At 38.4% G+C, this 14,074-nt stretch overlaps 1 protein-coding gene across 1 annotated transcript in view; it reads right to left on the minus strand.

Annotated features, from left to right (window-relative positions):
* Gda (guanine deaminase) overlaps window positions 1-14,074 on the minus strand; it is a 74,622-nt gene that overhangs the window by 43,586 nt on the left and 16,962 nt on the right. Inside the window, exon 2 of the mRNA XM_090329641.1 lies at window positions 695-783. Coding sequence (XP_090185767.1) covers window positions 695-783 — 89 coding nt within the window. The remainder of the gene's footprint in view (window positions 1-694; window positions 784-14,074) is intronic.

Here is a 14,074-nt window from a genome sequence, read left to right on the forward strand (position 1 = left end):
TCAAGTACTTTTAGAATGACAGCAGCTTCACTTTAACTGAGTGTAGAAGGATGGTTTGCCTGTAGCAATATAAAAACACTTCAGATGAAAATAAGTGTTCTCATGTGTATTCAACAAAGCAACCAGACTTGAAAGATAGAGTCTACTAGAGAAAACACATTTTGTACAATTATATATATATATATTTTAAAGAAAAATCACAACTCAATTGCAAGTTGGTCTGCAGAAAGACCTCTGGACAGAGTACTTCCCAAACTATACTACCAGGGTAATCATTTCTCAGATTCTGCATCCCAGTAGTTTATCATCTGTCATTCCTTCATCCTCTCCCACTTAGTGTCATCAATCTCATTTCACTATCTTCCACTGTCAGGCTTATGTATCTATCTACGTGGGGAAGAAAGTATAATGGGAACACAGTCTTGATTACCTTTTCCATTTTTCAGTCCTAACACTAGATAGAAAAGACACAGCAAATTATTTGCTTCAGAAAAAAAGAAAAACTGACAGCAGCCTTCACTTCTCAAAGTTTATTTGAGATGCCTCTTCTCTACTGCCCTTCCTTTTCCCTCCCCCGTGAAAAAGCTAATTAACAGGCCTAAAAAGCTTCTTCCTATCTCTCTCAAAGAAGGTTTCCAGTCTTTTGAGCCTGTTAATGGCACTGAGAAAAATGCACAAGTATGTAGTGACTTACTGGTGACTCAGTTCTCTTATTTCACATGGCTTGAAGCACCATTCTTGGGCCAGTTTTTCTTGTTGAGATGCTTCTTCTAAAAACACTATCTTTAAAAGAAAGAAAGAAAAGCATCATGAATTAATGAAGCTTAGCCATTTGTTTTTAACAAATAAGAGATTACATTCAAGAAGTGCAAGGGCCTATGGAGTATTTTGATCAATAAAAGGAAAAAGTTAATGGTTTAAAATAATAGATTAAAGAACTTGGAGCTGGTATGCATGCCTATAATCCTAGCTACTGAGGAGGCTGAAATCTGAGCATCACAGTGTGAAGCCAGTCTGGGCAGCAAAGCCTGTGGACTCTTATCTTCAATTAATCACAGACACACACACACACACACACACGATGAAAGTGGAGCTGCAGTTTCACTTAAAGAAAATATCAAACCACTGCATTTATATTCCATCTGAACCATTTGGGAAAAAATGCCGTGGCTTAATTTTAACATGTGCATATTTCTTTCCAGACATAATAGGATTTCCACATCTTTAAATTTATGAGCAATTATGCATACTGATTTTAAAAGTATAAATATTATAAGGTTTTTCAAAATCTGTGAGGGATTATATTCATAAAATGAAGTGTGAAGAATGTTTTCCCGGCCAGTGTATGTTCCATCTGTCCCCAACGCTGATTGTAACTGTTACACTCTCTCCAAATCTCTCAGCCCATCTACCTTCAATGAGCACATCATACAGTAGTGAAAAGTTGCAAACAATCTCAAAGTCAGAAAGGGATTAGTTAAATAGAACAATCAGTGTAGAAATTTAAAACAGTCAGTAAAGACACTTACTGAATGGAATTTTTCCTTGGTTCCATGTTAAAGATTTTGTTTATAAAGTATTGACACAGTGAGTACAGAGGGTGATATTCTTAGGAGAGGATCACAAGGGCTCAAAAGCTATGTGCAAATGATCACGTAAAATGATAATGTAAAATGATATTTATTGAAATGATCTCTGAGAAATGGAAATAAGGAGTTTTTTTAATTTTTTTTTGCATCTATTTTCCTACTTTTTTCCCTGTTGTGGCTGTATTTGATTTCTATACCTTTTGTCTTACTTCATCTGACTTGAAGAGGGGAAAGGGAGGCACAGAAACAGTAGGGAAAAGGATGAACTTGTTCAGCAGTGATACTCTCTGGACACTATATTGGAAATAAAATATACAACTTGAGGGGAATGGGGAAAAGAGGTAAAAATGGGAAGAAAATGAGGGAGGGTGTGTCACATTGAAAGAAATTTACTCAATATGTGACTTATCTAACTATAACCCCTCTGTATATTACCTGTACATTAAAAAATAAAATACAGATTACTTCTGCAATTACGATATAATCACATTTTTATTTATTTAACTTATTTTGGCAGTCCTGGGTTTGTACTCAGGGTCTGGACATTGAGCTTTCTCAAGGCAAGTAGCACTCTACCACATGTGCCACAGAACTACTTCCGGCTTTTTCTGTGTATATGGTACCGAGGAATCAATCCCAGGGCTTGATGAGGTGAGTACTCTACCACTAGGCCACACTCCGGGCCCCATGATCACACTTTCAGTAAAAGCATGATGTGTGTGTGTGTGTGTGTGTGTGTGTGTGTGTGTGTGTGTGTATCTGGGCACATGTGTGCACATGCATGAATTTTTGGAGAGACAATGTGTCTTTAAATACTAACAATGGGCATTTCTCTTTTGAATGTGTACATGCATTTTAAAATTATTAAGTAGTTGTACAAAAAAATATAACTCCATAGACCAGGTTGTGAATACCATACATCTTGAGAAATGTCATCCTCGTCATTCTTCCCCTTCCTATCGCTACTCTCAAGTTACACAGGTCAATTTTTATAATGTGCATTAATGATAATGACTGCATTTTCCCCCTTCTCCCCTCTACTTACGTACTCTCCTCAATCTCCCTCACCAAGTTCCCATTTCCTGGTGTTCACCTTGTGAAACAGTTCATTAGTTGTTCAGAGGGGATTCATCTCCCAACACAACAGTTATTTCTTTAGGGAAAAAGCCGAGAGTATTGCCAGTTATTACCTCTTTACTAAAAAAGTGGAGAATGTGTCCACTTTGATCTTTGCATTCTTTTAAGATGTAAAATGTCTGGCTAAAGACATAGTTCTAATTCCACATCAAATGCACATAAACACACATAAAAGGAGAGGAAGTCTAGTATCTGCACATGAAGCCTTTGTTGGAGAGCTAAGACACACTGAGGCAGGTCATAAAGGAAATAAGAGGGGTTCCAGTTGGAGCACCTAGGCTGGAACCAGGGGCTCATGCCTATCAACTCAGCAATTCTGAAATTTCAGCAAAGCTGAAATCTGAGGATCATGATTCAGAGCCAGCCCGGGCAAGAAAATTCATAAGACTCTTTTCTTCAATAAACTACCACAAAATCAAGAAGTAGAGCTGTGGTGCAAGTGCTAGAGCACTAGCCTTGAGCACAAAGAGGCTCAGGAACAGTGCCCAGGCCCAGAGTTTAAGCCCCAGAACCAGTAAAACAGCAATAATGACAACAAAAACCCAGCAAGTTTGTCTGACTTATTTAACTGTAACCCTTCTGTTTTAAACATTTTCAAATAAAGAAAATACAAAAGAAGAAAGAAGGAGAAGAAGAAAAAAAAGAAGAGAAGGAGGAAGAGGAGGAGGAGGAGCAGGAGGAGGAGGAGGAGGAGGTGGAGGAGGAAGAGGAGGAGGAAATCAAGAAAGGACGAAGAAAAAACAGCAAGTTTCCTACAACCACAAAATCGTAAATGGTTACGTGGTTCCGGATGACAGGATCTCTCATCCGAACCCCCCTGTTTTCCAGATGAAAATGTGGAGTACCTTCTGTTATGCAAAAAACTCCAAGTGCTTTCTTACTTGAAACTGGGGCTATTTCAGATGAGCAATAATGAGAATGTCAGGAAAACTAAAGCCAAAGGCAGATGAATAATGACTATTGGCTGAGGAAACAAATCTTTGTAAGATATAGGCTTCAGGCACCAGATGGCCAATTTGGGGAAGAGGTTCAGTGCCATAGAACACAGTAAACTGCACTTTGAGCCATTGCAAAATACCTCAGCCACCCAGCAAAACAAGGTAGCAGATATCTCTACTCATTATGCAATCTCTTCTCAATCACTCTCATGGAAGGTGAAACAGGCTTCCAAGATTTCCGAAGCCCTTGGGCAAAGGTGGAAATGGCCATGTTAGTTCAATTCGTGTCACACAGATTAGTGGACTAAGATTGACTTTGCTGGCCGGGAGTATGGCCTTGTGGTAGAGTGCTTGCCTAGCATTCCTGAAGCCCTGGGTTCAAGTCCTCAGTACCACATACACAGGAAAAAGCCAGAAGTGGTACTGTGGCTCAAGTGGTAGAGTGCTAGCCTTGAGAAAAATGTCCAAGGACAGTGCCCAGGCCCTGAGTTCAAGCAACAGAACTGGCAAAAACAACAACAAAAAAACAGTCATTCTATACAGATAGAGTTTTGGCTGGGCGCTCATGCCTATAATCCTAGCTACTCAGGAGACTGAGATCTGAGGATCACGGTTCAAAGCCAGCCTGGACACTAAAGTCCGTGAGACTCTTATCTCCAATTAACCACTAGAAAAATCAGAAGTGGCTCTGTGGCTCAAGGGGTAGGGCAGTAGCCTTGAATTGAAGAGCCCTGGGACAATGTGCAGGCCCAAAGTTCAAGTCCCACCCACACAAAAAAGATAGAGTTTTGTAAATAAGAGGGCAGATAAGGTTGTGGGAATTGCCCAAAATACAGAGTATTTTCTAGAATAAACTCTTCTCCCCAAAGATCCTTCCAGATTTTATGACTATGAGAAGTAAAGTATCTTCTATCTGGCGAATATAACTGTAACCCCTCTATTAATTACAATAAAAAATGAAATAAAATAAACAACAAATTGCTCTTGTAGTACAAATGAAGACACAGACTATATACAAAAATAAATGTGGCTACAGCCCAATAGAAGTTTACTTAAAGTTGGGTGCTGGTGGTCATGCCTGTCACCCTAACTACTACTCAGGAGGTTGAAATCTGAGGATCACAGTTCAAAAGCAGCCAGGGGCAGGAAAGTCCATGAGACTCTTACCTCCAATTAGCTGCCCATGAACCAGAACTGAAGCTGTGGCTGAAAATAGTAGAGCACTACCCTTGAGCAAAAATATTCAGGGACAGTGTCCAGGCCCTGAGTTGAAGCCCCAAGACCAACAGCTTCTACCCCCAAAAAGTTTACTTATAAAAACTAAAAGAAAAAAATTGAAGTTGCTTAAGCTATAATTTCTTGGAAGTTTATCCTAACTTATGATTGATTTTTCAGTCGAAATCACTTTAACCAATTTTTCTTCTAATATTAGGACCTAATCAGATGGCTTTGCAAAAATGCAGATTCTGATGTTTTACAAAGACCTATTTTGCTATAGAAAATACTTTTTGGTCATCTTTTTTATTAATGGGTATACAAATATACAGATTCTCATATATATATATATATATTTACAGAGTCTATATTTGCAAGCACTCTTCTATTGAGCTAAACCTTCAAGTCAACAACTAATGTTTTTTTGCAAGTCCTGAGGTTTGAACTCAAGGCCTGAGCACTCTCCTTGGGCTTTCTCAAGGCTAGAGCTCTACCACTTGAGCCACAGTACCACTTCCTTCTTTTTCTATATATATGGTACCAAGGAATTGAACCGGGCTCTTTATGTTGCTAGGCAAGCACTCTACCACTGGGCCAAACTCCCAACCCCAACAACTACTTCTTGAAAAATAAAAATTAATTTCAGGAAAGCATCAAGATGTCTTACAGTAGGTAGGTAAACAAATTATAATTGTAATTCTTGGAAATTCAGGAACTGAAAAACAAGCAATTAGAAATGATTATTGTAATGAATGATTCATATCACCATCATCAATGAATGTTAAAATGATTTTTTTAACTTCAAGCATTTTTATTGTAATTAATAGAAGGGTTACAGTTATATTTGCCTGATAGAAGGTGCATTTCTTCACACACATTGATATCCCTTCTCATGTTCAAACGTTAAAACTATTGGGTGAAGTTTTGACAAGAAACAGAACATTGACATAAGCATCCGAAACATTTCCCCCACAAAATTCATTGCATAGAAAAAGTAGTAACATTACCGTGAAGAAGCATGACAAACGCCAGTTTAACCAATGCACCAAAGTTAAAACACTAACAAAAATGGCATAAATCACCATATACCTCCAATAGGCTATACAGACAAAAGGCAGAAGCATTCTGACAGCAAATATAGCATGCTGCAAATTCATAATCTGAATATGTGCATAAGAAACATCAGATAGAGCCAGAGTGTGGCCTAGTGATAGAGTGCTTGCCTAGGAAGAATGAAGCCCTGAGTTTGATTCCCTGCTACCACATATACAGAAAAGGCCAGAAGTGGTGCTGTGGCTCAAATGATAGAGCACTAGGCTTGAGAAATCCCAAGAACAGTGCTCAGGCCCTGAGTTCAAGTTCCAGGACTGGCAAAACAAAACAAACAAACAAAAGATTGAATTCATCAATCAACGAAGAGGAAAATGTGGTAAAGAAATGAAAAGTGATGACATAGGAAGTAAAACTAACAGTAACAGACACAGATACAGCTGCAAGATTGCCACTGCTAAAAAAAAATAAAAATAAAAGATTGCCACACTGCTGTCCTCTGTGTATAATCACAAGAATTTAGAGGAAGAGAGGGACAGGGATAGTGGTGCACGTCTGTTACCCCAGCTCCTTGAGAAGATGGATGGAGGAAAACCACAGTCTATGCAAAATTGTGAAACCCTATCTGAAAAATAATTAAAGCAAAAAGGGCTTGGAGCATGGCTCAGGTAGTAAGGCATCTACCAAGGAAGCATGAGTTCAACCTACAGTACTTCCAAATATGAAAGAGAATTTGGCAAAGGAAAACATTGACGTGAATGTGGCTAGGGATTGAAGATGTGCCCCATGTGAAACCAGAAAAATAAAAAAATAAAAAAAATTCACACTAAAGTAATTGTCAGTGAAGTATTCAAGAGACATTGAGAGGCAACAGATAATGTTGGGAGGCTATTCAAATTTGAAATAGGATGCGAAGCAATGAGAAGATGTTTGGTCAGTATTGTAAGTTATAGTCATTTATGGTATTCAGATCACTCTAAGGATGTGGTTTGATTTATTTTTCTATAAAGAAAACACCTTGCTTCTCTCTAACTATCTAATGCTTTAACACCTTTAACACATAGTATATTAAATGAACACTAACCTTGCAAATTTTTTATTGTAATGTATAGAGGGGTTACAGTTATATTTGCCAGTTAAGAGTCTTGCAAATTTTTTGCACTTAAATTTGGAATCAGTTTCGAAGATTTAACAGAAAAATTTAAAGATCACAGAACAGGTGTAATTTTTACTGGTTGTTCAGACCATTTTTACCTGACTTCAGCTTCATGACCTGCTTCTTGGGTCCTTTTTGCACTATTGCTAAAACAAAACAAAATAAAAGAAGAAAAAGAATGTCTTCTTGTGTCTTCTTCCCCATTGCTTCAGAAACAATCATGTTCTGGGGAGACCTGACGATATAATAATGTCCAAAGAAGAGAAAAGTCAATATGATCATAGTTGGATATACTACTAGACAAGCCGTCATATAGAAGTGAAATCCAAGATCAGCCCAACCCACTTCAATATGCAGCAACAGAGGTTTCAATTTCATGAAAAGAAGAATCTTCCAACAATTAGAATGGGATAAAAATGGAATTCACTAATTCACAACCCGGCGCACTCTTCATAGTTGGAAGTGCCAAACAGGCTGAATGACCATCTGCCAGGGATGAAGGAGAAATCAATTACTACTGGAGGCGAGAGAGGCCTTATCCTTGGCCCAGATTCTGCACATCCATGTGGTGATTCCAAAATACGCCCACAGATTTTCTGACTCACCTTCCTTCTAAGAGTGGAACTAGTTCCTCCCCCATCCTTGAGGAGGGCCAAATTTAGATACTTACTTAAAATGAGGTGTTCACCACAGTGTGTGACTTATAAAGCTGGAGTATAAAATAGATAGCTGCCACCTGTCTCTTCTTTTCTTAGATTGCTCCACTTGGGTGGTAAGGACATTCAAACAGTCCCAAAGAGAATCTTTGATGGGGACAAAGCAAGGATCCCAGTAAATAGCAAGCCCCAGCTTACAATCATGTGAATGGATGTGAAACTGGGAAGTGGATCCTTCAACCAAAACCATCAGATGACTTTAGCGCCACTAAAATCTCCTAAGCATTCCTGAGAATGAACTATTCACCTAACTGCTCTAAAATCCCTGGACAATCATAACTTTAATTGTTGATTTAAGCTCCAAAAGTTTGGGGTTATTTGTGATGAAGTGATAGCTACCAAATGCTAGCTATTTCAACTTATTTTGGGCTTATAATGCAGTCTAAAGAAATTCTTTGCAAAGATTCCCTCCTCTTCCTCCTCTTCCTCCTCCTCTTCTTCCTCTTCTTTTGGAATTGGCTCTTAATAGATCCAAACCATAATTTCCAAAAATTAGCTCGTATCATTGAAAAAAAATTATAAAATGCTATTCTGCTGTTAGAAAATAAAGAAACTGGAGAATAAATCTAAAATTAATCCCTCCCTATGCTATGGTTAGCATGTTCAATCCACTGGTCTCAATAAATCTCATGGATAGAGAAGCCATACATCTCCATCCTTGAACTCCCTGACAACCCGTCATGGCCTAGCATATAGTAAGCACTTAATAAATGTTTACTATCTTAAAGGCCTTGCCAACTTATTCAGGTCAGAAAACAATTTCCAGAATGCAAAGGGGAAGATCTATCTGAAGTGTCCTGAGAAGAGAGAGCAAGCCCTCCACCACCTTCACACTCACACCACAGATGAGGAAGTTAGACACACAAGTACACTGACTGGAATACCATCAGCTATCTTAAATTATGGTCAAAATGTTTTCCACAGCATTTAATCATAACATCTCCTGTGCATACAACTTCATCAAAATCCAGTTACTATGTGCTAAGAGAGATATGTGTTAGTATAAAGACAGTAGGAGCTTTATTTGTTTAGTTAGTTATTTTTGGTTTGGTCTTTTATTTTTTTGGACATTCCTGGCTTCTTACTATATCTTTTATATACTATTAGGAGAGGAATTTTTACCCATCAGTATTCTGTCTTTAAAACTAATTTACATAATCCAGGCACCAGTGGCTCATACCTGTAATTCTAGTTACTTAGAAGGTTGAGAACAGAAAGTTGTAATTCAAAGACAGCCCAGGCAAGAAAGTCCATGAGAATCTTATATGTAATTAAGCACCAAAAATAGTCACAAGTGAAACTGCTACTCAAGTGGTAGAGCACTAACATTGAGCAGAAAGCTCAAGGACAGCACCCAGGCTCAGAGTTCAAGCCCCAGGACTGCACACAAACACACATGGTTTCCCTCATTTGTCATAATCAGTAGAAACCTTGGGGTCTCCTAGCAGAGATTTACAATAGAACAAATCCTAGATATATAAGGCCATATAGTCTGACGCTAAATGAAAGGACCTCCAGGATATAGAAAGAAAAGCCATGTAATGAGTGATTGTTGTCCTTAATGTCCTATGTTATCTCTCATCTCTTTTGCTGTCCCTTGGTTATCTCATATTGTTACAGTATCTCATTTTGTTACCTGATATATCGGATATATTGGTATTTGGTTATTTGAAATTGGATAGGGAAGGGGGGGAAAACAAGATGAGGGATTGGGGGGGAGGGAAATGGGGACCAAGACATGTGAAAGGGTATCAATGTATGGGAATTAATGCACCATCTATCTGGTACATATCATGTAACCCTTCTATTAATTACAATAATAAATACATGAAAAAAAGAATGTAAGTGATACTTTAAGGAGAATGTTTAGGGACACAAGTATAAATATATTAAAATTAATTTTTCAGTCTTCATGATAAAATTTTATTTGAATTTTGTCTTGTAATCATAAATTAAAATCAAAATACATCAAACATATAATACTGAGAGTTCCTCCCATTGCTTGTTTACTTGATGCTCATATTTAAAACAACTAGCCGTGTAGTAATACAATGGTCTCAATAAAGTCGTCAGGCTCATAAAAAAACACACACACACAAACAATACAACATTCACATGTCCTTAGATGCTACCTTGATTGGTTCATTGTAAATGCCCGGGGATAATTGGGAATATCGCATTTCAGTGCACATCCATGCATATTTGCAGATACATCACACATCCCATGTGTTCAATCCATCTTTCCTGGTGTGCTTTTATAGCAACCAGAAATGATTTTGGTGTCATATTCTCCAATTTTAAAGGAAAAAAAATCCTTATGTCCCATCTCATTTGCTTGATGTACAATTTGTCTCACTTCAGTCCATTTAGTCACTGACATACCGATGTACTTAGTAACAGAGACTATTTCCTCCCAAAGTTCTTACATTAGAGGCTACTTATTTGTTCATTCATTTTGATGATACTGGTTTTAATTCAGGTTTTGACGTTTGCTGGATAGGCATTTTACCACTAAGCTATGCCTCCAGTCCTTTTTCCTACTAGTTTGTTTTGAGATAGGGTCTTGCTTCCTCCATGCGTATGCACCTGGATGAGGATCCACCTATTTTTGGCTTTCTATCATATTGGCCTGTTAAGTGCACACAACTACACCCAATTTCTTTCACTGGAGATAACATTTTACAGACTTTCTAACTACCTTGTCCTAGAACTTTGATTCTCCCAATCTCAGCCTCTCAAGTAGCTCGGATCGCAGATGTGAGCTACCTGCAGCAGGCTTACATGATTAAGCCCCTCGTTTTTGTTTTTGTTGTTTTTTTTTATTTATTATGTTTTTGTTGTTTTGTTTTGGTCTAATTTGTGTAGGTATACCAGGCAGCTTTCCATGACTATGACACGAATTCTTGAAATAATAAACTTAGAAGGATGAAGAGTTTATCTGGGCTCACAGTTGCAGAAGGGTCAGCCCATGGTTGATTTTCCCTCTGCTTTTGAGCCTCTGGCAAGACAGTACGTCATGGTGGGAGGTGAGCATATAGTGAAGCAGCAAGGCATAGCCATATCATTGGGGACTGGGAAGCAAAAAGGTAGAGAAGAGGAGCCAGAGTCCTAATATCACTTTAGAGGGTACATGTCAAGTGACCTAACCTTCATCTATCAGGCCCCACTGCTGAAAGGTTCCATTACTTCTAAATAGCATCACAGGCTGTAAACAAGCCTTCAACAGAAGGGGGACTTCTCCAGATCCAGAGCAAAGAAAGCGAAACCGATAAACCTCTTTCAGCTTTTCCTGTCACATGAATGACAGTGTGACTCTCAGTTCCTCTGACAAACAAAATGTTGTACAGTTTCTTATTCTAATTCTCACTGTTCTGTTTGTTTTTCAGATGACATTCACATAGCAGGAGTCAGGTAGTAGCAAAGAAACAAAAGGTTGGTCCAATTTGTTTCTGCCAAGCTGAACTTCAAAGACTTTGTACCTACGATATTGGGTACACTCTTAAAATAAATCATACCTGTAAGCTTAATTCCACAGTTGGCCTTATTGAGCCTACTCACCAAATCTATAAGAACACACAAGGAAATAGTGGTATCTAGCTGGTTGCTGATGGCTCATGCCTATAAATCTAACCACTCAGGAGGCTTTGATCTGGGGATCATGATTTAAAGTCAAACCAGGCAGAAAAGATCTTGAGACTCCTATCTCCAATTAACCACCAGGGAAAAAAATCAGAAATGAAGGTGTGACCCAAGTAGTAGAGCACCGACCTCCAGTGAGAGCATCTGTGCTCTAGGTTCAGGCCCCAGGCATGTTAAGTCACATTTTTTAACTCCACTCCCATTAGTACAGATTTAGAAAACTCAACTACTTCTAAAACAGAATAACAGAATGTTTCCTCCTGGATATTCTTACACAGGATGCCCTTTCCTACCCACAGAGTTGAAGAGGACTTTTTTAAGCATTGTTTTTAGCCAACACAGTTCAAGTTAAACAAGAACTATTCATGTGACATGATGCTCTCTGTCTTTATGTTTTCTTCACAGAGACTCTGTGGTTGCCCTGAAGCAAAGAAAGAGAGAGAAGACAGACAGTCAGTCAGACAGACAGAGCTAAGGAGAAGAAGAAGGAGCTGGGATACAAATCTCACCATTCAAGAACACTCCTCCAATGACCTAAAGTCTTCCCATTTGCTCACATACCTTACAGGTTCCACCAACTTTCAATAGAACTGTGACTCGCTGGAAGCAGCCTATAGCACATTGATCTTTGGGAAGCAATTGTCCAAAATACAGCAATGCTGCACATTGTTGCTGGTTATTTTTTTTATCTTTCTTCCCAGTAATCATTTTCTTATTCATACTACCAATTATTTCTGATCACATTCCATCTTGATATCCCAGCAAGGATCAGGTAATCCCTAAACTCCTGGGTGTTTTACAACCCATGGAAACAGCAACATTAGTGTAAAAAAATCCCATTTCAGTAGAATATATCTTTGCTCAATTAGTAATTTTCTCAAGAACACTACAGCATTTTGTGAAAATTCTAAGCCTTTGGTTGTTTCCTAATGGCTCCCTGAGCGTTTCTGCTGCTATGACAGGATGAGAAATGCTACAGAGGTACCAATCTAGAGACAAGATGAAGGGTCACCAACCAACACAACAACCTTTTGTTCTTAGAATTCACACCTCTTCTGCAAATTAAAAATTGTCTTCCAAGCTCATCTATAAAAGTCACACCTGTGCAAACCAAGGGCCTGCATCAGAATATCTGTCAGGCAAATTATTGGGAACGAGAATACAGGCTTGGCCAAAGGTTTCTGGAAATGCTTCTCAGACTACTTATTGTCCAAAAAGGCAATACTGAAATTGATAACTCAAGAAATCACATATTATTTTAATTTCATTATCTTCCCATCAAATTGCCAAGGATGCAGGTAAATGTACAAGAAATTGCTTGAAAAAAAATTGCTTGAAGAGTTTATTGGGGACAGAGGAAATGGAATTTACCTACAAGTAAAAACTTAAAAACAATGTATTTAAAGAGCCAAATTGCCATACAGACTGATGGTGAATTTTCAAAGAAAGGAAAATAATCAAAGATATTTCTCAAAAGAAGGTAATGGTTATACAGAGATGAAGTATAAGTAGAGATGGTAAAGGTGTGGACAAAAGACAGGAAGTTCAAGGCCATTAAAAAGCATAAATGGCACCCAAATGTCCATTCTCTGGCTGTCTTCTCCTACTATTTTCCCAAAGTAGTACTCTAAAGTATCACAAAACAACCAGTCACATCTACATTATAGAAAGAGTATTCCCCATTCTAATTTCAACTGTCAAAAATCCAGCATAAATCTTGTTTTCCTCCTTCCTACTCAATTGTCTGAACAGAGAAAGAAAAGAATGACTACTAATCTCCATTCATACACATAAAAGCTGTGGCTTTCATCCTTACAGTGCGTCATTGATAGGTTGTTTTTTTCCTGTGCTGGATTAAATCTTCCCTATTCAATCACTCATACAGGAGGGCGGTGAGAAGGAAGCGGAGGAAGATTATCCTGTTCTCCAGGGGAGGGAGAAACTTGCAAATACTGTACTTAGACCAAATCCACTTCTGTCATCTTACCTGGTTTGTATCTCTGTTTCAGTTTCCGAAAAAAATCTTTATGCGGCCAGGAGTTTGGCCTAGTGGTAGAGTGCTTGCCTAGCATGCACAAAGTCCCAGGTTCGATTCCTCAGTACCACATACATAGAAAAAAAGCCAGAAGTGGTGCTGAGGCTCAAGTGGTAGAGCTCTAGCCTTGAGAAAGTCCAAGGACAGTGCTCAGGCCCTGAGCTCAAGGCCAGGACTGGCAAAAAAATATTTAATTTGTAGAAAAACTGCCTTATCTGTTCAACCTTCAGAAAAATGTAGCTTCATTACAGGCATCCAACTCTTTCACACAAAATTACTGTGACCTTCAGTGTTGCTGAGATGCTAAGTTCTAATTCTGAGCAGAAGTAATAAAATGATTATGAAGAGAGTTGCAACTATTTTAAAGCTCTGGTACATATGTGTTTGTCCAGATCTTGGTAACTCACAGGTATGATCCTGACTGCTCAGGATCATAATCTAAGGATTATGGTTTGAAGCCAGACAAATCTATATGACTCTTTTTTCCAATTAACCAACAAAAATCCAGAAGTGGAGCTGTGGCTGTGGATCAAGTGGTAGAACAGTGGTCTTGAGGAAAAAACTCAATCAAGAGTACAAGCCCCAAGTTCAAGCTTCAG

The sequence above is a fragment of the Megascapheus bottae genome, chromosome 3, assembly GCF_031878675.1.
Source record: "Megascapheus bottae isolate mThoBot1 chromosome 3, mThoBot2.hap1, whole genome shotgun sequence".
In the NCBI taxonomy this organism is placed as follows: Eukaryota; Metazoa; Chordata; class Mammalia; order Rodentia; family Geomyidae; genus Megascapheus; species Megascapheus bottae.